Genomic DNA, 27,462 nt, shown 5'->3' on the forward strand with positions numbered 1-27,462 from the left:
ATCCAAATGCTTTGGATAAAGCTTTGTCTAACAATAACCTCAAATATTATTTTATTTTCAAATGATATTAGGCTAGAAAAATACTATCCCAAATACAGGTTTGAAATTAATTCAAAATAATAAGACAAAAGTTTGGGGAAGATTTTAGAATCAAACCATTTCACCCTTCCTAGCTGTTTTTCCCATTGTAAACATGACATTTTAGTCAATAAAATGCAAAAGTGCAAAACATTTTTAAATGACAGCAAAACACAAAATGAAATTCATGTTGTGATTAATGCATCTTATTAAAATGGAGTTTAAGTTGCATTCTTGTTTTTCCTTCTTTAAAAAACGTATAATGTTACCGTGATATTTTTTTCAAACTCTCATACAGAATCAAGACAACAGCACATAAAGAAAGCATGCAGAGGGACATATCCGGATCATTCTTACCTCTTAACAGTAATTTAAAAGTTAAGAACACCCATACAGAACATCAGCTAAGCTAGGAAAGGCAAAACTGATTGGTCTTGTTCTGAAAGTCGATCTGTGTCAATCAATCAAAATAATGGTCTTTAGAGTGCTATATGATTAAGTCTAATTTCTTAAATATGAGGAAAAATGAACTTTGCAATTACTTTTTAAAATCTTTTCATTTCTTAGTGTAAAAAGGCAAAAAACAAAACAAAAAACACAAGCCTTTCCCAAGATTAGGGGAAAACGATCTCACCGTTAATATTCATCTGCTGAGAGCAGTTATGGGACCCATGTCAGGAATACATGCTTCAAATAAGATGGGACTTGAGAATTGCTGAGAGACTTCAGGAACATTCTTTAACTTCATGGGGCCTCAGTTACCCCACCTTTAAGGGAAATAATAATAGCAATAGTACCTTGGAGGATTTCTGTGATAAAATGAGAAAATGCTTGTGAGAAGTACATAAAATATTGGCTTACTGAAAGATGTTACGAGGCAAGCAAGTATGCCTATTTTCATTCAATGTTTATTATTTCAAAGGCAAAGTTTCCATATAGATTAAGGCCTTCATAACATCTAAATACCTTTTCTAGTTCTTATTGTGTGAAGATAAGAAGGATGGTTGGAGGCTTTGTAAGGAATACCCTTCTCCTCTGCTCCCCTCTCACTCCCATAGGCTGGGAGCAGTTGATTTCACTATCTCAGATATGCAAATTGATGCCACCTTCCTGTAGCCACTTTTGCCATAGCTGACCTTTTTGTTGGGTGGTGGGGAGGGGAGCGGGCAGGATTAGGCGAGGGGTAGTAGTTGGGATTTCTTGGTCTTGGAATTCAACCATCCGATGTATTTGTTTCCCTGTGTCTATTCCCTTAAGTCTACAGGCACTGTCTAGTAATTTTATAGTTTTCAGCGGCACCCCAGGGGACAGGACACCTTGGCCTTTTTTATAATCACTCTAGAGTCCCAAAGCAGAAAGGAAAAAAGTTAACGGTCAGCTATGCAAAGGCTTGTGTGGATTGCTTAAGGACAGGCGATTTTCACTTTACCAGCGTTACTAAAGGACTTCAGGAGAAGGATCCCGTCCCTGTAGGAGCGTTTGTGGTTGAAGAAGCAGGAGGACGAGCGCTCGGGTGCGCCTCGGCAGTTTGCCTGGTGTCCGCAAGTCCACTGCGACTTATTAGCCGCTTGCCGCCCACCGACACTTTGGCAGAGAACTGGAGGAGGCGCCCAGTGGGCTCCCGATCCGGCCAGGAGCAGGGCGTTTCAAAGGAGCCCGTCTGGGGCTTCCCAACCCAGGCGATCAGGATAGGCAACAGCCAAGAGAGGCACTCAGTTGCTTTGCACCCTCCTCCCACCTCGGTTCTGTCCACACCCACGGGAGCCCCGCCCCCTCGGCCTTATAGAGGGGACTCGGCACCTCCGCGCGCCTCTGAGCCAGAGGTTTCCCGGAGAGGAAGGCGTGGCTCCCTCCCGGGCCAGTGAGCCCTGGCGCCGCCGCGGCCGCGGTCCCAGTAGCGGAGTAGGGCGGCGGCTGCGCCCCGCACCATGGAGGGCAGCCCAGCCTCAGCCGCGGTAGACGCCGACCTCCGCCGCCGCCCGCGCCGCGTCTGCCCCCTCCCACTGCGGCTCTCTGGACGCCATCCTCTCCTCACCTCGAAGCCAACATGAAGGAGACCCGGGGCTACGGAGGGGATGCCCCCTTCTGCACCCGCCTCAACTACTCCTACACAGGCATGTGGGCGCCCGAGCGTTCCGCTGGTGCTCGGGGCAACCTCACGCGCCCTCCAGGGTCCGGCGAGGATTGCGGATCGGTGTCCGTGGCCTTCCCGATCACCATGCTGCTCACCGGTTTCGTGGGCAACGCACTGGCCATGCTGCTCGTGTCGCGCAGCTACCGGCGCCGGGAGAGTAAGCGCAAGAAGTCCTTCCTGCTGTGCATCGGCTGGCTGGCGCTCACCGACCTGGTCGGGCAGCTTCTCACCACCCCGGTGGTCATCGTCGTGTACCTGTCCAAGCAGCGTTGGGAGCACCTCGACCCGTCGGGGCGGCTCTGCACCTTCTTCGGGCTGACCATGACTGTTTTCGGGCTCTCCTCGTTGTTCATCGCCAGCGCCATGGCCGTCGAGCGGGCGCTGGCCATCAGGGCGCCGCACTGGTATGCGAGCCACATGAAGACGCGTGCCACCCGCGCTGTGCTGCTCGGCGTGTGGCTGGCCGTGCTCGCCTTCGCCCTGCTGCCGGTGCTGGGCGTGGGCCAGTACACCGTCCAGTGGCCCGGGACGTGGTGCTTCATCAGCACCGGGCGAGGGGGCAACGGGACTAGCTCTTCGCATAACTGGGGCAACCTTTTCTTCGCCTCTGCCTTTGCCTTCCTGGGGCTCTTGGCGCTGACAGTCACCTTTTCCTGCAACCTGGCCACCATTAAGGCCCTGGTGTCCCGCTGCCGGGCCAAGGCCACGGCATCTCAGTCCAGTGCCCAGTGGGGCCGCATCACGACCGAGACGGCCATTCAGCTCATGGGGATCATGTGCGTGCTGTCGGTCTGCTGGTCTCCGCTACTGGTAGGTAGTTCCCGGGTTGGGGGAAGTCAGGATGCGTGTGCGAGTAAGCGGGAACCTAAGACTTTGCTAAGTGGCAGCACCTGCTGGGGTGTGTTTGCAACCGCAGAGCGCTGGAGTGTCCTTTCCTCCTGCCCGCGCTGTCTTGGTTACAGCTTCAGAGCTGAGCTCCTCACTTACTAGCTGAGCGCCTTCCAAGAGCCAGGATTCGCATTAGGCACTGGTTATGAGTACATAGAGATCACAGGGCTGCTCACATTCTAGTCGGGGAGAAGACAGGATGTGTCATTGAAATGACATATATGCAGAGATAGAGGTTTGTCCTGAGTGCATTAAAAGCAGAATTGCTATGATAACTGTAGCCTGATATTGTGGGTTTTTTTTTTTAATTTCAAATTCCTCTTTCACGTTAATGAGATTTTCAGTCTGCAACCCCATACAGTCACAGCCCTCCTGCAACTTCTGAAACACTGCGCGACCTAGGGGTGCCTTCAAGGTTCATTCTTGATGAGGCAGGAGAATGAAAGATGCGAGTTGCCTCCTCAGCCCTTCGCCATGGTGCTTGACCCTCTAGGAAGTGCCCGAACGACAGTCTGTGGGATCCGGAAGCTCAGCAGCTGCTTAAGGCCAGCATTTACTTACCCTTGTAGCACTCAAGCAGGGTTCGCTAATCCTGAGATAGGAGGTAGAGGTTTCTCCATGTCCTAGTTCCTCACACCAGAGCAGTGCAGAGGAGCAAGGGATGTTTGCAGAGGCTCTTTGCCTAACACCTGCCCTCACATGATATTTTTGAGATTTTTTGTCTGTGTTACTTTTAGCTAGAAATGTCCGTGTGTAAGTGCCGTTTACTGATTCCTGAAGAATGGATGCTTACTTAGGCCCTGGGGAGTCTGGGTTAATAGATGTTGCAGAAAGAGCGATTTGGTCACTGTTACAAAGGTATAACCAACTATATGTATTATACAATTGTGGAAAACCTTTGAAACACGTGAACACAGTTTTTTTTTTCCTAATTGTGGTAAAATATATTACATACAGTTCAGTATTTTAACCATTATTATGTGGGCAGTTCAGTGGCATTAGGCATTAAGTACGTTGAGTTTTTTGTGCGCCATGTATGCTTTTAAATCCCTTGCGTTTGAAAATAGAAATGTAATTTCTTTCACCTGGTTTGGTAGATTGAAGCACAAACCTTGGCTCCAAATCAGTGACATGAGGGGACAAGGAGAGTTATGTTGAGACCTAACTGCCCACAAGTCGCTGTATGGTCACAGTTCTTTATTCCAGGAGTTGGAACTCAGGCTGATGTCATCACTATGGCTTATCAAAACCAGCACCAGTTTTAGATATACGGTATTTACTTTTATGACTGAGGAATGGAGTGTACAGGTGGCCAACTATGAAGGAAGAAAGAGTTCTAAATAGTAAACGCTTTACTAAAGTGTGGTAATTAATATAACTTTAAAGGCAAACAGGGTATCTGAATTTTTCACAAGTGTCATTTGAGTCCCACATCTTTGAGTTTGCTGTATCACATGATTTATATCCTAGGGGAAAAAAATGCAGTTAAATCAATTGAACAAAATACCCATACAGTTAATCAGACTTATAATTTATTGTTTGTGTATTTTGTTTTTAAGTCAAAGCGAAACCATGTAGTGTGTTTTTGATTTAGACACTTTAATTCTAGTACCAAAAGTATGGTGGCCTCAGAAAGAAAGTAGATCAATCTTGAAAACTGTAATTTAGGATGGCCAAACTCACTCTTTCAAGAAAGACTGTATTTAAAACTAGTCTTACTTAATTTCGATTTATTTTCATTCGGATAATACTTATCGATTTATAGCATTTTACTGGGCACTTTATTAATTCAATTATAAAAACATTAAACAAAATAAATTCAACATGTGATCATATCAAAAAGGAGAATTTTTTTTTTTTTTTTTTTTTTTTTGAGACAGAGTCTCACTCTGTCACCCAGGCTGGAGTGCAGTGGTGAGATCTCAGCTCTCTGCAGCATCCACCTCCCAGGTGCAAGTGATTCTACTGCCTCAGCCTTTGGAGTCACTGGGATTACAGGCACCTGCCACCACACCTGGCTAATTTTTGTATTTTTAGTAGAGATGGGGTTTCACCATGTTGGCCAGGCTGGTCTCGAACTCCTGACCTGAGGTGATCCACCCGCCTCGGCCACCCAAAGTGCTGGGATTACAGGCATGAGCCACCGTGCCCGGCCTAGGAGAAATGGGAACTTTTTAAAGAAAATGGTTCCATCGGCTGGGCGCGGTGGCTTACGCCTGTAATCCCAGCACTTTGGGAGGCCGAGGTGAGTGGATCATTTGAGGTCAGCAGTTCAAGACCAGCCTTCCAACATGGCCAGACCTCGCCTCTACTAAAGATACAAAAATTAGCGGGGCATGGTGGCATGCGCCTGTAATCTCAGTTACTTGGGAGGCTGATGCAGGAGAATTACTTAGGCTGGGGAGACAGAGGTTGCCGTGAGCTGAGATCATGCCACTGCACTCCAGCACAGGTGACAGAGCAAGACTCCATCTCAAAAAAAAAAAAATCTCCAAATATCTTCAAAAAGATTTACTGTACAAAGTTGGAATTACTTCAAAGAAAAGAAACTGGCAAAGCTGCTTTCTTAATAGAGAATTGTAAGAATAAAAACACTAGAATTTAGTGAATTGAATTTTCAGCATATTAGTGTTAAAATGAGAGATTAATGCTGTTTTTTCTAACTATGAGTGTAATATAGATTTCCTGTTAGCATTTGTTAAGTTGGGTATAGGATACCATTCTAATTGTCCAAACTTCCTACTTGAAAGGACCCTGAGTATATCCTGGAAGACTATCATGACTATAAGAAATATTCAGTTGTTACTGCAAGAAAACTTGGTAGGACAGAAACACCATAATAAGAAAATGTCCCAACAGCTACAAGTTCACACTACATAAATACTTAAATAGAGGTTTATGTATCCTTAAACAAAAGCTTTGTTTCCTTTTTCTTTTTCTCAGAAACTTTGCAAAATACAATATAAAATGTGAAATTAAGAGAGTACAGTGGGAAATGATGTCGCCATGATAGATGATCTACAGTTTTTAGTTACTGCTTATGTAAGGCATCCCATTGTCATTCTGTTGCAATCAGCCAGTTGATCCAGCAATGCAATCTATTTGATTTTTATCATTATTGTTTTATATTTTATGAATGATGCTCACCATAGCTCAGTTGTTTGACCTGATAGCTAAATTTCCAGAAATGGGAATAACCTTAGGATTTTGTTCAAAGGAAGCTATAAGTACTTTGTACTTTTATAACTTGGCACTCCCAAACAGGTAGAATGTGGCTAATACTGTAAGCTATCTCAAAAACAGTAAATATAAAGCCAGCTATGAACATTGTGAAAAGTGGGGTATGAGCAACAAACAGTTTCTCATCATCAGTCTTGGAACTGGATAAAAGCAGCCTTAGAAACTTTTGCCTTTAATCTTGAACCACTGAATTCCCTGCTCAGTATCCACAAATACAGAGATGTTTCAGTTCAAGAAGATATTTCACAATGTAGTTGTAATTTTTTTTCGTTTTAGTTAAGGAATCACTGATGTATTTTGACAAGTGAAATTTGCCTTTAATATGCCACATGTGGTAGATATGTATGATGAATTATTTTCAGAAATAATATTGTTTTACAGCATATAAAAGTATTATTCAATTGCTAATCTCTTCTGCCTCTTTCTGCCATATTCAGGATGTTGCTTCAGAGAAAGTGATTAAACATATGAATCCACATTGTAGGAAAAATATTCTATAATTTTTCTCTTTTGAAAAAGGTGTGAAGATCAACAAAATATTCTATGATTATAAAACGGATTAATGTTATAATCTGTTCAGAAAAGCAGAATTTCCACATGTATGAGTGAAATATTTAAAGAACTATAATACAAGATAGGATGTAATTAATGCCTTTGGCTCTCAGAAAAAAGTCAATCTGAATTTGCCAGAGGAGATTTGCAGGAAGATGAATTGGCATAACCTCACTTCATGACTTCATGACTGAGAGCAAGTGTGTCCCAAAACCCAGCCCAATGAGAACAAAGGGTGCACACTAGATCAATGGGAATGATGTTTTAAAAATGTTCAAGAAAACAAATTTAGATGGTTAGTCCCTGAATGACAAGATGAGGACTTCACTCTTTTGAGTTTATCAGAAAGAGCCAAGAATTAAACACTTCTTAAGCCATCATCTTTGAAGAAATTCACATGGTCTGAAGTTGAAATATAATTGTGAGTCACTGGCCCTTCTCTTTTGAACAAGCTGTGAAGGTCAACAACTAAATTATAAAAGTTTCCATAGGTTTAGTTTTCTGGGACTAACACTCAGGAATATGCACCACAGGCATCTGTAACAGACTATGATTCATCTGACGGTGCAGAGGGGTGGTAGGTGAGGGATACTGGGTGCTAAGTTTCAGTTTTTAGTTCTGCCCTTGCATTGCAGGAAAGAAATGCAGGGAAGTCCCTCCTAAAATACTGTACATCTGTGTAACATTTTTGCAACCTGCCAGTGTTCCATATTTATCTCATTCATGCCTCACAACACTAAGATCTACAACTGTAACATGTCAAATTCTTACTCTCCCATTTTTTCCAATTGCTTTACAAAAAGACAGGAAGGAAGTTTGTATTTCAACTCCTGCCAGCTGTGCTTCTTGAGAATCATTAGACAATCTCTCAAGTCCTCCTTTTCCCTAGAAAATTCCAACTTTCATAAGGATGGTAACCAATGAAGGAGCCTTATTTTGGGGGGGGTTCTTCTTATATCTTGTCCCCTAAGTATATGGCAACATTTTACTGTAAACATAGTACAGACAGTCTCCGACCTACGCTTTTTCAACTTCATGATGGTGTGAAAGGAATGCACATTCAGTAGAAACTGTACTTGGAATTTGGAATGGCGATCTTTTATTGGGCTAGTGATATGCAGTATGATACTCTTTGGTGATGCATACACAGCTCCCAGTCAGCCATGCAAACACAAGATAAGCAACCAATACTCCACAGTGGACTGTGTTGCCAGATGATTTTGCCCACCTGTAGGCTAATGTAAGTGTTCTGAGCATGTTTAAGGTAGGCAAGGCTAAGCTATGATGTTCAGTATGTTAGGTGTATTAAACGTATTAAACGCATCTTTGACCTTACAATATATTCAACTTACAACATTTTCAACTGACAGTGAGTTTACCCAGACGTAACCCTGTTGTAAGTTGAGGAACATCTGTAATTGATTCTTATACAGAAATGACAGTTGGGAAGCATATGACTGAGATACATACAACATGGAAACTCTCTGTGAATTCCTGCACCCTGCTATCTTTACACAGAACACTTCTTTCTCCATTTTTCATTGCCACTTTACCCCTCAGCCATTCAGCAATATCTGCCAAGCACTCACCTCTCTTGGATTGGCTAAGATCTCAAGTCAGAAGCCATTTTCTAGCGAAGCCTTCCTTCATCCTCTCTAGGCCGTGATTGGGTGCCCTGATCTCATGATACCCCCCATTTCCCTTTCACAGTCTGAGTCACACTTCATTGGAGACATTGGTTTATTGGCTTTCTGCTCTTTTAATTCTGCCAAGGTCAAGTACAGTGTCTGTCTTGCACATTATTTTTTTCCTAGGAACTATCATAATTACTTGCCACATAAGGTCTGCCCAATACGTGCTTATTGACTGAATACTTTCTTTTTTCTTTTAAGACAAAGTCTCGCTGTTGTCCAGGCTGGAGTGCATTGGCATGATCTCGGGCTCACTGCAACTTCTGCCTCCTGGGTTCAAGCGACTCTCGTGCCTCAGCCTCCCGAGTAGCTGGGGTTACAGGCGTGCACCACTACATGCCCTGCTAATTTTTGTATTTTTTTTTTTTTTACTAGAGATGGGATTTCACCATGTTGGGCAGTTTGGTCTCAAACTCCTGTCCTCCTGTGATCCTCTCGCCTCTGCCTCCCAAAGTGCTGTGGCATTACAGGCATGAGCCACCGCCCTGGCCTTGATTGAATACTTGAGCAACCAAATCAGAAGACAGGGTCTGGTCCCATGTAAATAAGCAATTACTTTTTGGCCTTAGATAATTCATTTGATATTTTTATGAACCCTTCCCTTCCTTTCCTTTCCTTTCCTTTCCCTTCCCTTCCCTCCCCTCCCCTCCCCCTCCTCCTCTCTCTTTTCTTTTCTTTTCCTTCCTTTTCTTTCTCTTTCTTTCTTCCCTTCCTTCCTTCCTTTCCTTCTTTTTCTTTCTTTCTTTTTTTCTTTGTTTCTTTCTTTCTTTCCTTCCTTCTTTCTTTCTTTCTCTTTTTTTCTTCTTTCTTTCTTTCTTTCTTTCTTTCCTTCCTTCTTTCTCTTTTTTCTTCTTTCTTTCTCTCTCTTTCTTTCCTTCTTTCTTTCTTTCTCTTTCTCTTTCTCTCTCTTTCTTTCTTTCTTTCTTAAACAAAAATGCCTACCCAGCTCATTTCACAGTATTATAATGAAAACCAACAAGATTAACATATGTGAAAATAATGGGGTAGTATACAGTACTATGAAAATACTTTATTACTGAGTCCTTTTAGCAAGCTGGGAATATTCCTTCCATATGAGGAATACCACTGTGATGTTTTACTGGATAGTAATGTTGACTCTTGTGTTGAGATAGACCTTTCACCTAGCAAACTGGAGAAAAGAGGCAAGCAGTGTTTCACAGCTTCATTAGTTATAGTTCATTGGGGAAAAAAATGTGGTAGAGAATGCAACTTTCAGAAACAGAAAGAAAAATGGTAAACCAACTGTGCCTAATTTTTTTTTTTGTTTTTGTTTTTGTTTTTGTTTTTGAGACAGAGTCGTTCTGTCACCCAGGCTGGAGTGCAGTGGCGCAATCTCCGCTCACTGCAAGCTCTGCCTCCCAGGTTCATGCCATTCTCCTGCCTCAGCCTCCCGAGTAGCTGGGACTACAGGCGCCCACCACCATGCCTGGCTAATTTTTTTGTATTTTTAATAGAGACAGGGTTTCACTGCGTTAGCCAGGATGGTCTCTATGTCCTGACCTCGTGATCCGCCCGCCTCAGCCTCCCAAAGTGCTGGGATTACAGGGTGCCTAAATTTTTATAAGATATTGTAATTCATCCCTCCTTCCCGCCTCCTGCCACCATCCCTCCTCCGCATTCTCTCAGCCCTGTAATCTGTTCCCTTTTACAGCTTCTAGTTAGCTCTCTAACTCCAAAACACACTGATCACATTTCCCCTTTCCCTTACACCTGAGGGAGGAGCTAGTACCTTGTGTCCTGAAGACTTCTGTCACAGGTCTGGAATGCTCTTTTCTGCTCTATGGCCCTGAGAAGGTGAGGACTCATCTGCAGTGAGCAGTTCCCCTCCCCACCTGAACAGTCATTCCTCTGTGTTGGAGTTAAATGTGGGTCTTGCTAGCACCCACAGCTTCTCACGTGAGCTCTTTCCAGTCAGGGTCTTCTTCCTGTTATCCTATATGTGCACAAACCTATTCTCAATGGAATCTTGAGTTGAACTAATTGTGCATCTAACTGTTGTCTAGGATCAAGTCATTCTGCAAACTTCTTGAGAGAGTCTCTCCCTCAGTTGTCTTCATCTTTTCACAGGCAATTAGAAATGTTGGGACTGAACAGAACCTCTGCTGCTGACTGACAGCCCAGAATTGAATTTACACAAGCCTTAAGTCAGACCAAAGTGTGTGAATCATAGAGTTGTAAACTGCTTCACACAGTTTGACCAGGTCCTGACAACACATTAATATTATTTGCAGCCTGCAAATAGCACAATGTGTTATTTTCCTATCCAGTGGCCTTCCCAGATATTCTCTGGGACCACATTTATAAGGAGGACTTTTCAGTGACTTATGTGGGTGCTTACTTAAAATCCAAATATTATTTTAGCGAACTAATTTTATGATAGATATTTGAAGGATCATCGATCTAAAATGAAAAATGGTAGCAGAAATGGAAGAGGAGACTTGAGTATTCCCACTTTATATTGGAAAAAAGAAAATGCCTACTAATTTAGGCAAAAGTTGTGCAATATAAATACAAGATAAATTCTCCACCAGATACCATTACTGTTTAAAAACTCTTGGTAATACAAAAACAAAAGGCCATGTTGGAACTGGAAGCCTATTTATTTCAAGCAATAATTGGTCCCCAAATATTAAGTGTAATTTAAAACATATACTTTCCACTAATTTTTTGTTATATCCTGAAAGTAAATTTGATTTGTATATCTTTTTGTCTCTCTTTCTGTGCACATAATAAATGTCATTTTCTATGGTTGAGAATATGCTGCTGTTGTGATTCATAAAAATTTGGAAAAAAGAAGTGTGTAATTAATGTTGAAAATGATGAAAGAGTGATTGTAAAAGGTAAGATTCATTCTGAGAAATTCACAAGACAGTAAAGTGGAGCACTAATTGCTGTTTGATATATGAAATTTCATTGGTAACATCTTGCTACCAACAACCTTATTCGAGTCAGAGCTTCTGGCAGATCACACACTTTCATATTTCCGCAAATAGAAGAATGCCTCAACAGCCAGCTCCTCAGCCACAGAGTAGCATCAGTGATTAAGTGACCCCCGACTTGTGAGGACTCCTCTCTGCTTCATAAGAAGAACAGAAGAAAGTTATTTAAAAAGCAAGTGAGTGCCACAGAGAGAACAAGGCACTGGATGGCAAGAGACCTGGATCCGGTCATGGCCTTGCCATGTGATCTAAGTCACTTTATCTTGCCGGACTTTCCTTTTCTAATCGGTAAGATAAAACGATTAATGACTCTAATCCTCCTTTCAGTTCTCACTTCCTGTAGTTCTAAATAAATTAAATGGTCCCTATGGACATACTATTTCAGATATATGGGGGAAAATACGTAAAGACTTATTAGGAAAAAGCATAGAAATGTATGCAAATGGACAAAATAGATCACACATTCTTTTATCCAGTGATTCTATATTTATTGAGAGCTTGTTATGTGCCTGCCACTCTCGTCACTCTGGTAATACAGTGGTGGGCAGCACGGATTCATTTAGCTATACAGGTTGAGCAGTTATGTTGCTCGAGAGAGTGCTATTCACATTATATTGTAAGATAATGACAATCTTTGGAGTTGAGCAGTACACAATCTGTGCAGCTCTACGTGGTAGCCTCAATGGTAAACCAAATGGAATGTTATCTTCCTTCACGTAGCTTTCAGTCTGCTAAGGTAGATAGACAGTAGATCATCAGTCTTTCCAATAAGCAAATGTAACTAGTCTGATAGGTCTTACTGTGCTTGCCCTTACTACCACACATGAGACTGGCCTCATGTGGGCAGGACAGGGCTGGTCCAGTGCAGCGTGATGGCCCTAATGGAACACGCTTGGCCCCAGCAGTACTGGGTCTGTGCTTGGACTCCATAATTAGGGAGCACATTAATTCACACCTATGACTCCAGCTGTAATGCTCAGCTGCAATTCTCCAGAGCACAAACACTGCCAGAGTGAGTACATGGACTCAAAGGGCTGCTGACCTCAGGCCACACGCTGCTCTAGAATCAGCCTTACCTCTGGGGTCATTAGGCTCTGGGTGGTACTCAGATTATCTCCTGACAAATGTGTCTTTCCCTTTTTTTTTTTTTTTGAGACAAAGTCTCGCTCTGTCACCCAGGCTGGAGTGCAGTAGCGTGATCTCGGCTCACTGCAAGCTCCGCCTCCCGGGTTCACGCCATTCTCCTGCCTCAGCCTCCCCAGTAGCTGGGACTACAGGAGCCCACCACGACGCCCGGCTAATTTTTGTATTTTCAGTAGAGACGGGGTTTCACCATGTTAGCCAGGATGGTCTCGATCTCCTGACCTTGTGATCCACCCACCTCGGCCTCCCAAAGGGCTGGGATTACAGGCGTGAGCCACCACACCTGGCCCCTTTCTTTTATTTTTTATTTTTAATTAATTTATTTTATTTTGAGATAGGGTCTTGCTCTGTCACCCAGGCTATAGTACAGTGGTGTGATCATAGCTCACTGTAGCCTTGAACTATTGGGCTCAAGTGATCCTCCAGCATCAGCCTCTGCATAGTTGTACTATTAGGTGTGCACCACCACACCCAGTTTTTCCCTTTCTCTAAGTTTTCTTTTAAGGCTTGTATGTCTTTTCCCTGTAGTGAATGTGGCCAAATCCACTCTGCTCCAAGTTTTTTGGCTTCAAATCTTGAGAGAAGAGGTTCAGTTTCTTTATCTCCTCTTTGACCAGAAGGCCCTGGTTCCCCTTAAGCACCATCTACCTCTTCCCAAGTGACCAGCAGTCTATACCACAGAGTGTTGTGTGGGTTTTCCTTTGTTATACCACACAGTTTCCCATATGTAAAGCTAATGATTCCAAATTTACCAAAATAAGTAATTCTTCTGAAACTTCTGCTCCAATGTAATTTGCTCTGCCCACTTGACCAGAGAAGTGCAGATGGATGCTGGCATACCTTTTTATACATCAAAAACGAGCACTTTATGAAGGCAAGAGAAAGGTACTTTGAGAGAATGTCAAAGAAGATCTCCTATTGATGCATTGGGATTAGGGAGGGCATCTCTGGGAAAAAGGTCATGTATGACGAGTCTTACAAGATAAGACTTCAAGGAAGAAAGAGCAGTATGTGAAGGTGTCAGTGTAGGAATACACTGGAAGCAATGGAGGAACTGAAAGAAGGCCAGATGGATGGATTAGAGTGAGTGAAAAAGAGATTGCCTGCAAGGCCAGTTAGGGAGGGAGGCAGGGCCAGATAATTCACAACCTTGTCATTTTTGTTTGGGAGTTTAGATTTCTACCACAAGTACAATGAAAAACAACTGAAAGCTGTAGGGGAATGATTTGATCTGCTTTGTGTTTTAAGACCACTTAAGGTGGCCTAATGGATTAGATGGGTAGAGCATCAGAGCCCTCGAGTACTGAGGATAGATGGAGATGTAGAGACATTAATATAAAGAAAAACTTTCTTCCTCAAATGTTGCTTTAAAAGAAGAGTGGGAAGTAGCTTGGCCTAGAATCGGTGAGAGAGGGGAAGCGGCAGTGGATCTGTGCAGATGCACCATGGAAAATATTGAACCGGATGTGCTGGGAATGGTAAGCAGATCTGTTTTTGTAGAAGTACATTTGAGAATGTCAAAAACTATAGATATAGTCAAATAGAGACTGAAGGGAAAGGGAGAAACACATAAGTAGATTGCTTAAGATTAGGAATGAGAATTTGTATTTCATTTTGGGCAAGTTGTATTGATTTTCTATAGTGTTCTATATTTGTAAAATAAGAGAGTGTGTATTATAAAACCTGAATTCACAAAGCTCGTTTAGGAAAACAACTCATCTAATATTTGATATCTTTCTAGAATATTCTTAGTGAAATTGTTTCAGCTTTGTTTACACTTTGTTGAACACCCTTAATAATAGGAAATTTTTTACCTTTCAAGAGCTCTAGGAATTTTCTTAGAGCCAAGATTGTGCCAGGCTCTTTCTCACACATACTTTTTTTTTTTAATTTCTTGCAATAACCCTGTGAGATAGGCATTTTTGTCGCCAAAGTTATTATGATGAGAAAACTAAAGCTGAGAGGAATTGAGTGATTTGTTCAAGGTAGCAAAGCTATTAAGTAGACAGGCTGGGATTGAAAGGCCAATAAATTTTCAATAAAGAAACAAAGCTGAGAACCATTTGGAATTCATTTGTCCATGTTTCCTCCATGCCATGATGCCTTAGAATACCCCAATTCATCTTGAGCTGTTCTTTCTATTAGAAAAATTCATTTCCCTTATATTGACTGAGTCAGAATCTGTCCTCCCTTTTGCTTCCACCCTTCGGTGCTAATACTAGCTCTTGGATTAGTTAGAACAATACTACGTTTATTTTTATTTTACTATAAAGAATCCAGATACAGACACATCATAACAATACTAAATTTACTTAAAGACACCTTTCATTTTTAAAGTTGTTTTTAATTTTCAAAGATAAAAATACTATACCAATAACTAGTTATACAGAGTAGTATTACTAATGCAGCATTATATTATTAGGTAATGAGGAGTTCTACTAAGTTTATAAGCAGAAAAATAACAAAAAAATACCTTGACCACGGCAGAGGGAGGAGCCATGATTTATAATTTATTTAGCAGACACTTATTGAATACTGATTGTGTGTGAGGTAGTGCTACAATGACGTGACCCTTGTTCTCAAGGAATGCGTTGTCTTTAAAATGATTTCCTGGAGAAACTTGAAATTGACTCAAAAAAAAAAAAAAGCAGCAGCATTTTCCATCTTTAATTTTCAATAAAGAAACAAAGCTGAGAACCATTCAGAATTCATTTATCCATGCATGCAATCAATATTTGTTTATTGAGCCCATACAATGTGTCAGACACAGTTCTAGGTGCTGGAAATACAGCAGTGAATTAGGCTGGTTTCATGCTCTCAGGGAATTAGCATTCTAGTAGAAGGAGAGAGGCAATAAATAAACTAGAAGTCTAGTGATTGTGATAAATACCATTAAGAAAATGAAGCAGTGTGCCAGAATAAAGCCTGAAGCATCCTTCTGGCAGCTATGTGGAGCTGGATTGCAGAAAGGTATGTGTGGGAGCAGGGACACCAGGTAGAAGGCTGTTGAAGTCATCCAGGTAAGAGGCGGTGACAACTGGGATTGGAGTGGAGAAGTACCCATGTTGACATAGTGTTTTGGAGACAGAGTTTACCAGACATTTTGAAATTTCTCTAATCCGTGTCCTATGACTCTGACAAGAAATAGGACCTCTCTCTTCCTCTCCAGGCCTTTGGTTTTGAGGTGGCCAGCTATCTACAGATGGCTTTCCATTTGGCTCCCCAAGAAGGAAGTGACTGCTCTAAGGTTACACAACTAGGAAGAGATAGAATTAGGAGGTAAATTTGATCTAATAGATGTTATTTCCTTTTTTCTGAGACATGAATCAGAACAGTCACACAGAGACACAGAAGTCAGCAACGTTTGCTTATAAAATAATAGAATGTCATAAGATTCGTGATCCCCAGAAGATCTGGAGCATGCTGATTTCCAGGCTAGGTCTCAGAAGAAACTTTTTGTTGTCATTGTTCTTTTTAAACGGGCTCTGGTTATTGTTGGCCTCTTTTTCTCCTAAACGGAGAGCAGTTCTCAAATTAATACTCCCTACTTTTAAAATCAGGATTGTTTGGCTGCAAATGATCGAAAACTAATGCAAACTAGCTTAAGCAAATAAATAAATATAAAAAGGTAGGGGGAATTGCTTGATTCACATAAATTGCAGGAGTGTGAAGAGTAGAGGTGGCCTTATAGAAGATTGAAGCCAGCACTGTCTCTTTCTGAGCCTCTAACTTCAGCTTCTTGCTATGTATCAGAATCCCCACTTCAGGCTCTGCTCCTAAGGAACCAGCCTAAGCCATAGCTTTGCAGCTCTTTGGCTAGGTCTTGTGTTCTTTTTTCAAAGCTTCAAGCTAATAAGTTTATATTTGTGGTCTACATGTGAGGTTTTAATTTTGCTTTTATAATAATACAATATTTTACTGAATACATCATCTTGAAGCACTGTTTAGACATCATAGATTTTTTCTATTGTTTTGTTTTATAAACACAAGAAACAGTCATAGATGACAAAGTTGCATTTTCAAAGACTAGTATGAGTTTTCTAAGCTACGAGGAAAGATTCAGGCTCAGAGAATTTTCCAGAAGTAAGGATATAATGAGAGGTGGCATTATAAGACGAAAATCTCACAAATACTCCATTAGCACCATAGTGAGATGACTAGAGAAGAAAAAAGAAGTTCTTTCTTGATTTTTCCATAAAGGATGAGTTGTAGTCTGGGTTTTATGTTATTCTGGCAACGAGCTTTTTCTTTATAAATCAGTAGCTGTGCTAACAGCCAACATGCTGGGTGGCAGACTTTTGAATTTATTTAATGGTAGTAATTTTCTCCAAGAATAGACTACGGATTTGCCTGGATCCAAAAGTAAATTTCTTAATATTAGCTTTTGCTCTATAAAAGACATTAGGGAACATTTTAAAATTCTTTTCTCTAGCATCTATTTCTAATTAAATTTTGCTACAGATCAATATCAGGAAGCATGGAATACCTTCTGACTTCAGAATTCTACCCTCCTCCTTAGACATGGTTCCGGGTTGCAAACAAACAACTGTGACTCCAAGTGCAAAGAGCATATGTAGAAGGATTTCAGGAGCTCACAGAGTCCAGAGAAATCTGGCAGGTCAGGTTTGGAAAACAGGCAAGACCCAGGATGTTCTTGATGATGCACTTCAGGCTGCACAGCCAAAGTCCTGCTGGAAAAATGTTTGCTGCATGCCGCTGTGATGAATCCAATGTCTAAAAACCCCCTTCTTCTTTGTGTTGTGCTTGTAAAATTCAAACTTCTGTTGCCAGCCTGACTGCTGTAGCTTGGGTTATTTACCCCCACGCTATAACAAAGGATGAAGGCTCAGGCACCTCCAGCACTTGGTTTATGACATATGTGCTGGGATTTCTCTCCCACCCAGAATACAGAGAAACAGTTATCCAAAATTGGGATATTAATAATAAAAGGTGGGGGTTCATTTTTACCATCTATCTAATTTATTCATAGAAACATTATAATAGTAACATATTTTTGAAGCCTTGTGCACGTGTGTGTGTGTGCACGTGTGTGTGTGTGTGTGTGTGTGTGTGTGTGTGTTTTCCTGCCACATATCTGTTGGGAAATTGGGGTGGCAGTGAGACTGGTGGAGCGCATACTGAAGAGAGCCACAAAAAATAAAAGGACTTCTATTTACTGAATGCCTGTTATGTGCAGGTACATACTTGACAATTACCCTTTCCATATATTATCTAATTTAATCTACACAACAATTTTTGAGTTTGTTACTTTTCATTCCCGTGTTTCAGTTGCAAATAATAAGACAGAAAAGATTTGATAACTTTCCCTAATCATATTCCTAGTAATTGGTAGATCTTAGGCTTTGTACACTATAATGCTATGTGTCACGTTTTTCTCTCTTTCTTATTAGTTTATAAAAATATTTTCAAATCACTTCATTGAAAATATTGTACAAAAAAGAACAAATTGATTGAGAATAGTAAAAAAAAAAATCACTGAAATTGTCTGGGTCAGATAATTATGGTGATGAAGATTTCCTGTAGAATAGCTATTGATTCATCAACTGATTGACCTTTGTAGGAGCTTGAGTATCTAGGGAGCATATTCTGAAAAATCCCGTAGAAGGTGACAGGAGCTTTCACTTGTCTGACAGTAACTTGTAAAATGATTCCATTCACCATGATACTGGCAATTTAGGAAGTGTTTTTTGTAAAGGTGTGGCATCAATTTTATTTACTTCTGTGTGTCTTTTAGGCTTGGAACATTCACATCCAGTGATAAAGTTTTACTAGGCAAACATTTTTCAGCTAGTACAAGTCACATATATTATTCTTTTCACTAAACTATTTATAAAACAAATGAAACTGTATATTGAGTTCTCTTTGCTTGGTGGGAAAGTGTTTGACTACAGTCAAAATTAGAAACTTTGTTTTGACAGTTCTAAAGCCTCCAGTATGATACAGTGCAATTGGGATTCTTGCAAACTTACTTTCATCTTTTTTCTTGTAATTAGGGAAAAGAGAAAGAGCCTTAGAGAACCTCAGTGTGACCACGGTGACTCTCTAACAGAATTCAGGCATGTTACTATAGTAGCCTCTCACCCAGATTAAAAGGCTTCAGATTCCTTAGTTTAATCCTCAAGATCTTGGATTTGGCCACATTTACCACTGTACCATTTTTTTCCATCCCTACCCCAGCATCCTTACCTTCAGTGATAAAAATCAGTTTGCCGCTCTTATAATGATTCACACAATTTCACACTCAGAAATATGGACTTTGTCTCAAATACCTGCAAAGCATCTGCTGTTTTGGGAGACAGGGGTTTCTCTGAACCTAGAAACTTATTTATTTATTTACTTATATTGTTGTTGTTGTTGTTATTATTATTATTATTATTATTATTATTATTATTTGAGATGGAGTCTCACTCTGTTGCCCAGGCTGGAGTGCAGTAGCGTGATCTTGGCTCAGTGCAACCTCCACCTCCCAGGTTCAAGTGATTCTCCTGCCTCAGCCTCCGGAGCAACTGGGATTACAGGTGTGCGCCACCACACCCAGATAATTTTTGTATGTTTAGTACAGATGGGGTTTCACCATGTTGGCCAGGCTGGTCTCGAATTCCTGACCTCAAGTGATCCTCCTGCCTAGGCCTCCCAAAGTACTGGGATTACAGGTGTGAGCCACCACGCCCGACCATAGAAACTGATTTAAATGCCCCTCCTCTTTACTCCATAGTGCCTGTGCATACCTTTACACTTAATTATGCGCAGTTATAATTATGACAATGAGGATGATTGGCCACAATAGACAAATGCTTATTTTATAATTCATGCACATTGCATTTCACAGATATAATTTCATTTTGTTCTATTGATGACAACTTGAGGGGATACTGTAATCTTCGTTTTCGGAAGAGGAAACTGGTTTTGAGATGTAAAGTAACTTTCTTGGGGTCAAATCCAGATTTGTCTGATTTTATTGCCTATGTAATTAACCACTAAGCTTTATGGTCTCCCTCTATTTGTCTGATTCAATTTAAATCATAAAGTGCTTAAAATCAGAGATCTTGCCTTGTTTGTCAATAAATCTTCCTGGCCCAAAGAAATCACTCAATAAGTGATTGTGAAATGAATGAAGAAGGGAAGTGTAATTAAGTGAAAAGGGCACTAGAATAGGAATAAGAAGATCAAGGTATAAATCCTAGCTTTAAGAGTTTTGCATACATTAGATGGTTTTTAATCTTCACATAAATCTTGAAATGTAGGTGACATTAGTTCCTGTTTTTTGTTTTATTTTATTTTACTTTTTCACTGTTGAGTAAGCAACTTGCTTTAAGGCCACAGATGATAAATAGTGTTGAGTGAATCAAACTCAAATCTTCTTCATTCTAAAGCCACTAATCCAACTTGAATCTAATGAGTCATGGGTAGTATTAATACAGTAAAATTTGTTAGTATTTAAGATAATAGTACATATTTTTCTTTATTCTTTACTTTTATTGTTCCCACTTTGCTGTTAGTAATAAAAATTCTAGAGAAGATTTAAACATACCTTTAGGGTAGACAACTGTAAGAGAGACAACATTGTTTTTATAATGGAAGAGAGAAGTTAATTGGAAGCAATGGGAAGGAGCACAAGAAAACAGTTGCTCTAATGCCTGGTGTTCAAAGATGGAAAAAATGAAAGCGATGTTTGGAAAGGTGCCCTGGGGATAAAAATTAAACATGAGGAATTTCAGCGACAATAGGGAAACATAGTAAAAAATAAAAAACAAAGGAAAAAACATAATCCTTCAAAAGTTGCTCCAGAGTGTCACTATATTTTTGTTGCCCTCAGTCACTATTAGAGATGATGTAATATAGTGGTTTGGGAATAAAAAACATAACTGAAATCCAAAATTAGGGCAGCCTTCAGAGTTGGTTAATCCAAAAGCTCAGCATCATCATCTAGGACCAAGATTTGCCCCATCTCTCTTTCGCAGTACAGTCTTGGCCTCATCCTACGGCTTGCTCCCCGTAAGTGGTAGCAGAGTTGCTAGTACGTGCTTCCTGGTTAACTTCCAGCAGGAGAGAGAAGCTGTATTTTTCTATGACTTTCTCTTAAAAATGAGGAAACTGTTGGATCTCATTAGCTAGTATGGGGTCACATGATCATCCCTAACCCCGGCACATTCTTGTAGCTAGGGATGGGGTCAGCCCTGAAGCACATAGGATCCAGTGAAAATAACTCTGTCGATGAGCAGGGGAGATGGAAGAATGGACCCTGGGTAGGTGACCAATAGTGGACACTGCAGTGATGATACCTACACAGTTTAATTGACAGAATAAAGGTGGGAAACCCTCAAAAAGAATAAAGCACTAAACTTTCATCTATACAGCACAGTAGCCACTAGCCACATATGGTTATTTGCCTCTTAAAATGTGATTAATCCAAATTGAGATACTTTAAATGTAAACTACACAGCAGAGTTTTAAGATTAAATACAAAAAAGTGAAACGTAAAATATTGCATTAATAATTTTTATGTTCACTACATGCTGATGTAACATTTCAGATATATCGGGTAAATTAAAATTCAAAATGTTTCCTTTTACTTTTTAAAAAAAATCTGGCTACTAGAAAATGCAAAAGCATACATGTGCTGCAGATTTGTGGCTTGAATTACATCCCTCTTAGATAGTACTGCATTAGGCTGATGATTTTCCAATTGTTTTAACCGGGGGGGACTATGTCAACACATCTCTTTAGAGAAATAGATGAAAACAGACCTGTTCTGGTTAAATGGGATGGGGAACCGGATAGTTCCAAGTCTCAATAGATCTATTTGCCAATTCCTGCAAAACCATTCCTGAAAATATCTACTTCGCCTTGGTGAGGTGACATAAAATCTTTTGTTTTTAATTCCAGTGCTTTGAGAGGCCAAAGCAGGAGAATCACTTGAGGCTAGGAGTTCGAGACTAGCCTGAGCAATGTAGGGAGATGCCTGTCTCTACAAAAATTTAAAAAGAAAAAAATTAACCCGGCATGGTGGCACATGCCTGTAGTACTAGCTACTAGGGAGGAACCCTTGAACCCAGGAATTTGAGGCTACAGTGAGTAAATTATGATGGCATTACTGCACTCCAGCCTTGGTGACAGAGAAACCCTGTCTCTTAAAAAAAAATAACAAAAGAAACTTACATCAAATATAGGATTTTAGATGAATCCACCAAAAGCATTTTCCCTATGATAGTTGTAGGAACTGTTTTATTATTACTTGTTTAAGGTCCTCCCTAGAAAGGTAAGTAGTACAGTAAGAATTGCTTTCACTGGGTTCACACGTTAAGGAGAGAGGGAGTCAATGGTGTTGGGATCTGTTTATCTTTTTACAGGAGCCTGGGAGCCTGTGATCCTCATAGGAGTTAGGCATTTGAGTCATGGTAGGAACAGGTTTCTTCCTCATATTTGCTTCCTTCTTGTTCTTATTATTTACTTTGCTGTTGGACCAACCCAGAATACAGAGAAAAAGTTATCTGAAATTGGGATATTAATAATAAAAGATGGGGGTCCATTTTTACCGTTTATCTAATTTATTCTTAGAAACATTATAATAGTAACATATTTTTGAAGCCATGTCCAACAGCCATGTCCATGACCAAAGTCCCACAGCAAAGTAAATAATAATATAGTATTAATCTAAATAACATAATATTAGTAATAATATCGTATTAATCCAAATAAATCAATAGAGGAGACAAAAGCAGCCTAAGGGGGTAAACATAGAAGATGAACACATTATAATTTTCCATTTTCCTGCATTGCATACAATACAAATTGTGTCTTATTCAAACTTCCTTCAAACCTGGTATAAAATTGTAAGTACTAACCATTATTTAAGTGAGTTTTTAAAGTCTGATTTCCTGAAAAACAAAAGAAACATTTTTTTCAGAAGTTTTGGAAACTAAAGTTTACAATGAGTAATATAAATATCGCATGGCACTTGCTGGTTTTCAGCTGCCACCTATGTGTTGCTTCCGTTTGTAATACATAACATTCAAATAATAACAAAACAGCAAGTAGTACCTACATAGCACTTATATAGGTCAGGGACTGTGAGTATTACTCAGTTCCTATTTACAGTCAACAGGACAAGAGTTAGCTGTAAAGAAAGCTGGTAAATTTAGCCAGGGGTGTGTTTTGTGTTGGGAAAAAGAAAATGAATGAATATAATGTTAGGAAGTTCCTGATGCCAATACTGAGTACAAACCTAACCCTGGCAGGGAATTTTGCAAGTGCTGAATTAAACTGTTACTGATGTATTATCTCAGATTCTGAGGGGTATTTTAAATATTTATTACAGTATAAGCAAGGGGGGAGTAATCACACAATGCTAGATTCACAACTTGAGGAGCTGAAAGTGTCACACGATAGCATTGTGTGACACTCTTTAACGTTAAGAACAGTCTGTGATTTCCTAGTCATGACAGGAAGTTTGGCCTTCAATGCCTCAACCTTTCCAAAGAGAGCCATGTTAACTGGGTTTAACCTACAATTTTACTGCTTGGCTCTTGTGAAGGAAGGGAAAAAGTTGCAACCAAATATTTCTGGTGACTTTCTCTCCTCTTGGGGCTACCCAGTAGCAGCATTGAAGACATTCCTGCAACCCACTCACCTCACGGGTAAGCATAGTCTCTTATAGTAAGTATTATATAAGCATTAGTTTTTATTTTGTTATTCTTCTTCTTCAGTTGTTAAGCATAAGATATGGTCTTATATTTTTGGGCAAAACTTCTATAAGCAAGGAGTGCTAGAATCATATATAACACTTTTACAGTAATAAAAGGACTTTTGATACTAAGTATTAAAAATTTGATGGTATCCTCATTAAAGACTGTGTTAATATGCATAATATCTTCTTTTTTTTCTTGGGCTATATTTTTAATAAATGTTATTAGATAAGTAGTTAATAGAATATCTTCTTATAGATTCAATATATTTTATTTTAAATACTTGGTTCTCCTTTCATTCTATAACCCCAACTTACCAGCTTGAGGGTTACTACTGGCTGTCATCTGAACACCAGAACGTTCCACTTAAAATCATGAGTGATAAGAAAATGTGCTTATAGTACATTAGCACCTAGTTTGAAACTGTTATCCTGGCTAATTATAATAACAAGAAGGAAGGAAGGAAAAAAAGGAAGGAAGGAAGGGAAGAAGGAAAGAAGGGAAGAAGGAAAGAAGGAAAGAAGGAAGGGCAGGCCTGGAGTCTTGAAAAGGGCTGAATGTTGGTAGATTTGTCCATTAGATGAAAACTCTAGAATCTCTGCCCCCAAATGGGCAGGATGCACTGTACCCTTGCTCTCATTCACTTATTTGTTAATTCAAAAACTATTTATTAATCTGTTGGGCTTGGCCCTTGCTGTGATATACCTAGAATATAGGATAGAATTGATCCCTACCCTTGTAACAATTTTCGATTATTGAGAAAGACCAACAATTAAAAACAAGCAGCAAGATAAAATGTAGAGAAGTAGAGAATTATGGGAATCCATATGAAGATTGTATTAAGGCTTGCTTTTGTCAAAGGAAATATCAAATAAATTGATGTTTCAAGACCACACATGAAATAAGTCAGAATTTTTCAAGTAAAGAAAAAGAGGATGAGAGTTTTAAGACTTAGAGATCCACATTTGTAAAGCCTCAAAAGCAAGAAAGAACTGTCACTTTTAAAGACCTGCAAGAAGTTCAGGGTAATTGGAATATTGATGCATGAGGGTAAGAAATGGTGGGAACTTAGGCTAGAGAACACAACAGGTACTCACCAAGTAAAGAGGAGCTTTGAGTTTAAGTGTTTGGACTTTATACACAGGGCAATGTGTATGAATGAAGGACTTTTCAAGGTGGAATAACAAGATTAAAATTTCATTTTACAAGCATCTTTTCTAAGCAGCAGCATGGGCCAGGCCAGATGGAGGCCAACAAATCATGTCATAGATGATTGTGATAGTTCAGACAAGAGATTATGGAGGCCTCAGTTTATGGTCAATTGGGGGTGTAAATGGGAGAAGTGATAGATTAAAAAAAACCATAAGAGGTTAATTGGAGACTCCGTGATTGATTGGATGTAAGGAATATGGTGAATGTGGTGGAATGTGGAGAGAGACAGAGAGACATAGAGAAAGACACACAGAAAAATGAATCAAGGGTAACTCCCAGGTTTCTGTTTTAGAGATGGGGATTTACTGTGATAGGGAAGATTAATGTAGAAACATCTTTGAGGAAAAAGATAAGAATTTTCATTTTGAAAATGTTGAATTTGATGTAAGACATTTAAACAAAGCCAGGCAATAGCAGCTAAACTCATCCATTTGGAGCTCAGAGAAAAGGTATGGCCTATAGCACATAAATGGCCATCGAGATGAAAGACCACACATAGTCAGTTTATCCACAGTAAGGAGAGGAGGCTGTCTAAGATAGAATTCAGAAATGCTAACATATTTTGAGAGAGAGAGAAACAGGAGCATATAAAGGGGACTGTAGAGGAATACCCAGAAAGGTAGCAGGAAAATTAGTAATAAAATCAGAACAAATGGTGACCCGAATATTAGGGAAGAGAATGTTTCAAGAGACAGCTACACTCAATTAGGTCTGATGTTACAGACAAGTAAGACTGTGGCGTTGATTCTGCAACCTTATTGATGGCCTTGGGAACAGCCCTGTCTGAGGATTTGTGAACACAGAGGTCAGGTTGTAGCAGGTTTTGGAATAAGTTTAAAGATAAGGAGGGTAGACACCTCTTTTGGGAAATTTGGCTCTAACTTCTGGAGCAGTCTATATGTAGGTAGGTGAGAATTCCACAGCAGGTTTTATTTTCTCAAGGTGGCAAAAATTTGGACATGTTAAAATGTGAATGAGAAAATGCCAAAAGTGGGAGAAGTTAACTCTAAAAGAGGAAGGGAACACTTGAGAGTACATGGTCTCTGAAATTCAGGATGGATAAGATCCAGGGGCTAGACAGAGGGTATGCCTTAGACAGACAGGACGCCTCTTCCAGTCAAATAAGAGGAAGGAAAGAATGGATGGCTGCAGATGCTGAAGTTGGTGGCAAGAAGGTGGGAAGCCCCCTAAACAGATTCTGTTCATTTGTGTGTGTATGTGTGTGTGTGTGCCTGTGTATATGTGTGTTTGTGTGTGTGTGTAAGAGAGAGAGAGAGAGAGCACTGACTAGAGAATGAATTAGGATTGGGGAGCATACATTTAAGGACACCCCAATCTGCTCATATTCACCCGGTGTCTATCCTGAATATAAGATGCATCTATTTTGGATTCTTCTGTGAGATGAAGTCTTAATAGGTTTAACAGGTAGTGTCATTTTGGCATACCGCAAAGTTTAATAAGAATTTATCATATCAGATTAGAACCATATTTATCACCCTGCATTGTGTACCGACTGTGGCACAGGAAGGGATTCTTTTGTATGTCATGGCTGTATTGTCCATGAGGTCCATCACTGAGGCCAATAATTTATCACTAAATTTAGTAAGCCATAATTAATTTGTTGATCAAGCTAAATGTTTTGATCAATTATAGAGTGTCAGACTGCTTACCTCTTGTTAAATTATGCACACATTGACCTCTTAAGAATTCATCCTAAAATGACCACCTTATAGTTCTAGGATTGCAACACTAACACTTTACCAATACATAGATAGATGATTGTTTATAGCTAAGTCACCGGCTACTCTAAATTTAATGCTTTTTAAAGTGTAAAAAATAGCATGTGTATTGTAAAGAATTTGGGAAAAAAATACAGAGAAGAAAATAGATATTGCCATAATTCTCACCCAGAGAAAACTACTTCTGGCATATTTTACTATAAATAAGCACAGTTATTTTTTAAAGTTTGGATTATACTGTGCAACATTTATTTTCACTTTTCACATTCTGAACATTTCTTCATGTTACTAAATATTATTCATGTTACTAATATTCAACAGCATGATTTTAAATGTCAGCATTAGAATAGATATAAATTATGCATATGAAGGATGGTACATAGTTTAAACAGAGATCTATTGTCAGTCATCTAGGTTTTTCTAATTTTCTATTTTTATATTGAGGTGACTATCTCTGCACACACAATTAATTCACATCTCTGATTTTTTTTCCTTTAGGTGTTTAGTTGTTTTTAATTGTCACTAATACTCTGATTCTCTGAATGGATGAAAATAAAATGGAACATTTGGGGTTTAAATGAAACTATATTTTGGGAGGAAAAAACTCTGAAATCTAAGCATTTTTAAGGATTAATGTACTTTAAGCCTTGACAATGACATATTATCTAGACTTTCTTTTGACACCTGAGATATAGGTGTTTGAAATATAGTAAAGAGAACTCTTCTAACTTGTGTGTCACCCAGCTAATCCATCATCTATAATCCAAGAAATGAATCCTATAGAATAGATTTTGCCTTCCCCCTTTCAGCCAGAATTTGAATACTTACTTAGATATTGACATTCTGTGACTGTTCTAATAGAAAGATAAACATTTATCTAGACATATGTCTTGAGCTATTCTGAGCCAAGTCATACAGAATTTACAATTTATACTACTTGAAAGGGAAATATTTTATGTAGCAAATAGTGTGGTAGCGGGCTGCTGGCTTCTTTATAATTTTGATTTTCCATATCCAGTAACTGAATAATGATTCTGCATTACTAAACATTTTTAAAGTGCAAATTTGAGGTGAGTTTTCTAAAACTACTTTGTTAGCTAGAAATTCAAGGAATATAGA

General features: G+C 39.7%; 1 protein-coding gene across 3 annotated transcripts in view; it reads left to right on the forward strand.

Moving 5' to 3' along the window:
• The first annotated feature begins 1,721 nt into the window (after positions 1-1,721).
• PTGER3 (prostaglandin E receptor 3) overlaps positions 1,722-27,462 on the forward strand; it is a 196,843-nt gene continuing 171,102 nt past the window's right edge. For 2 of the 3 annotated variants that reach the window (XM_009249016.3, XM_002810703.2), the window contains exon 1: positions 1,722-3,022. In XM_009249016.3, coding sequence (XP_009247291.1) covers positions 2,126-3,022 — 897 coding nt within the window. In that variant the 5' untranslated portion in view covers positions 1,722-2,125. The remainder of the gene's footprint in view (positions 3,023-27,462) is intronic. The other variant, XM_002810702.3, reaches the window with a different exon arrangement.

Source organism: Pongo abelii, chromosome 1 (genome assembly GCF_028885655.2).
Source record: "Pongo abelii isolate AG06213 chromosome 1, NHGRI_mPonAbe1-v2.0_pri, whole genome shotgun sequence".
NCBI classification, from domain to species: Eukaryota; Metazoa; Chordata; class Mammalia; order Primates; family Hominidae; genus Pongo; species Pongo abelii.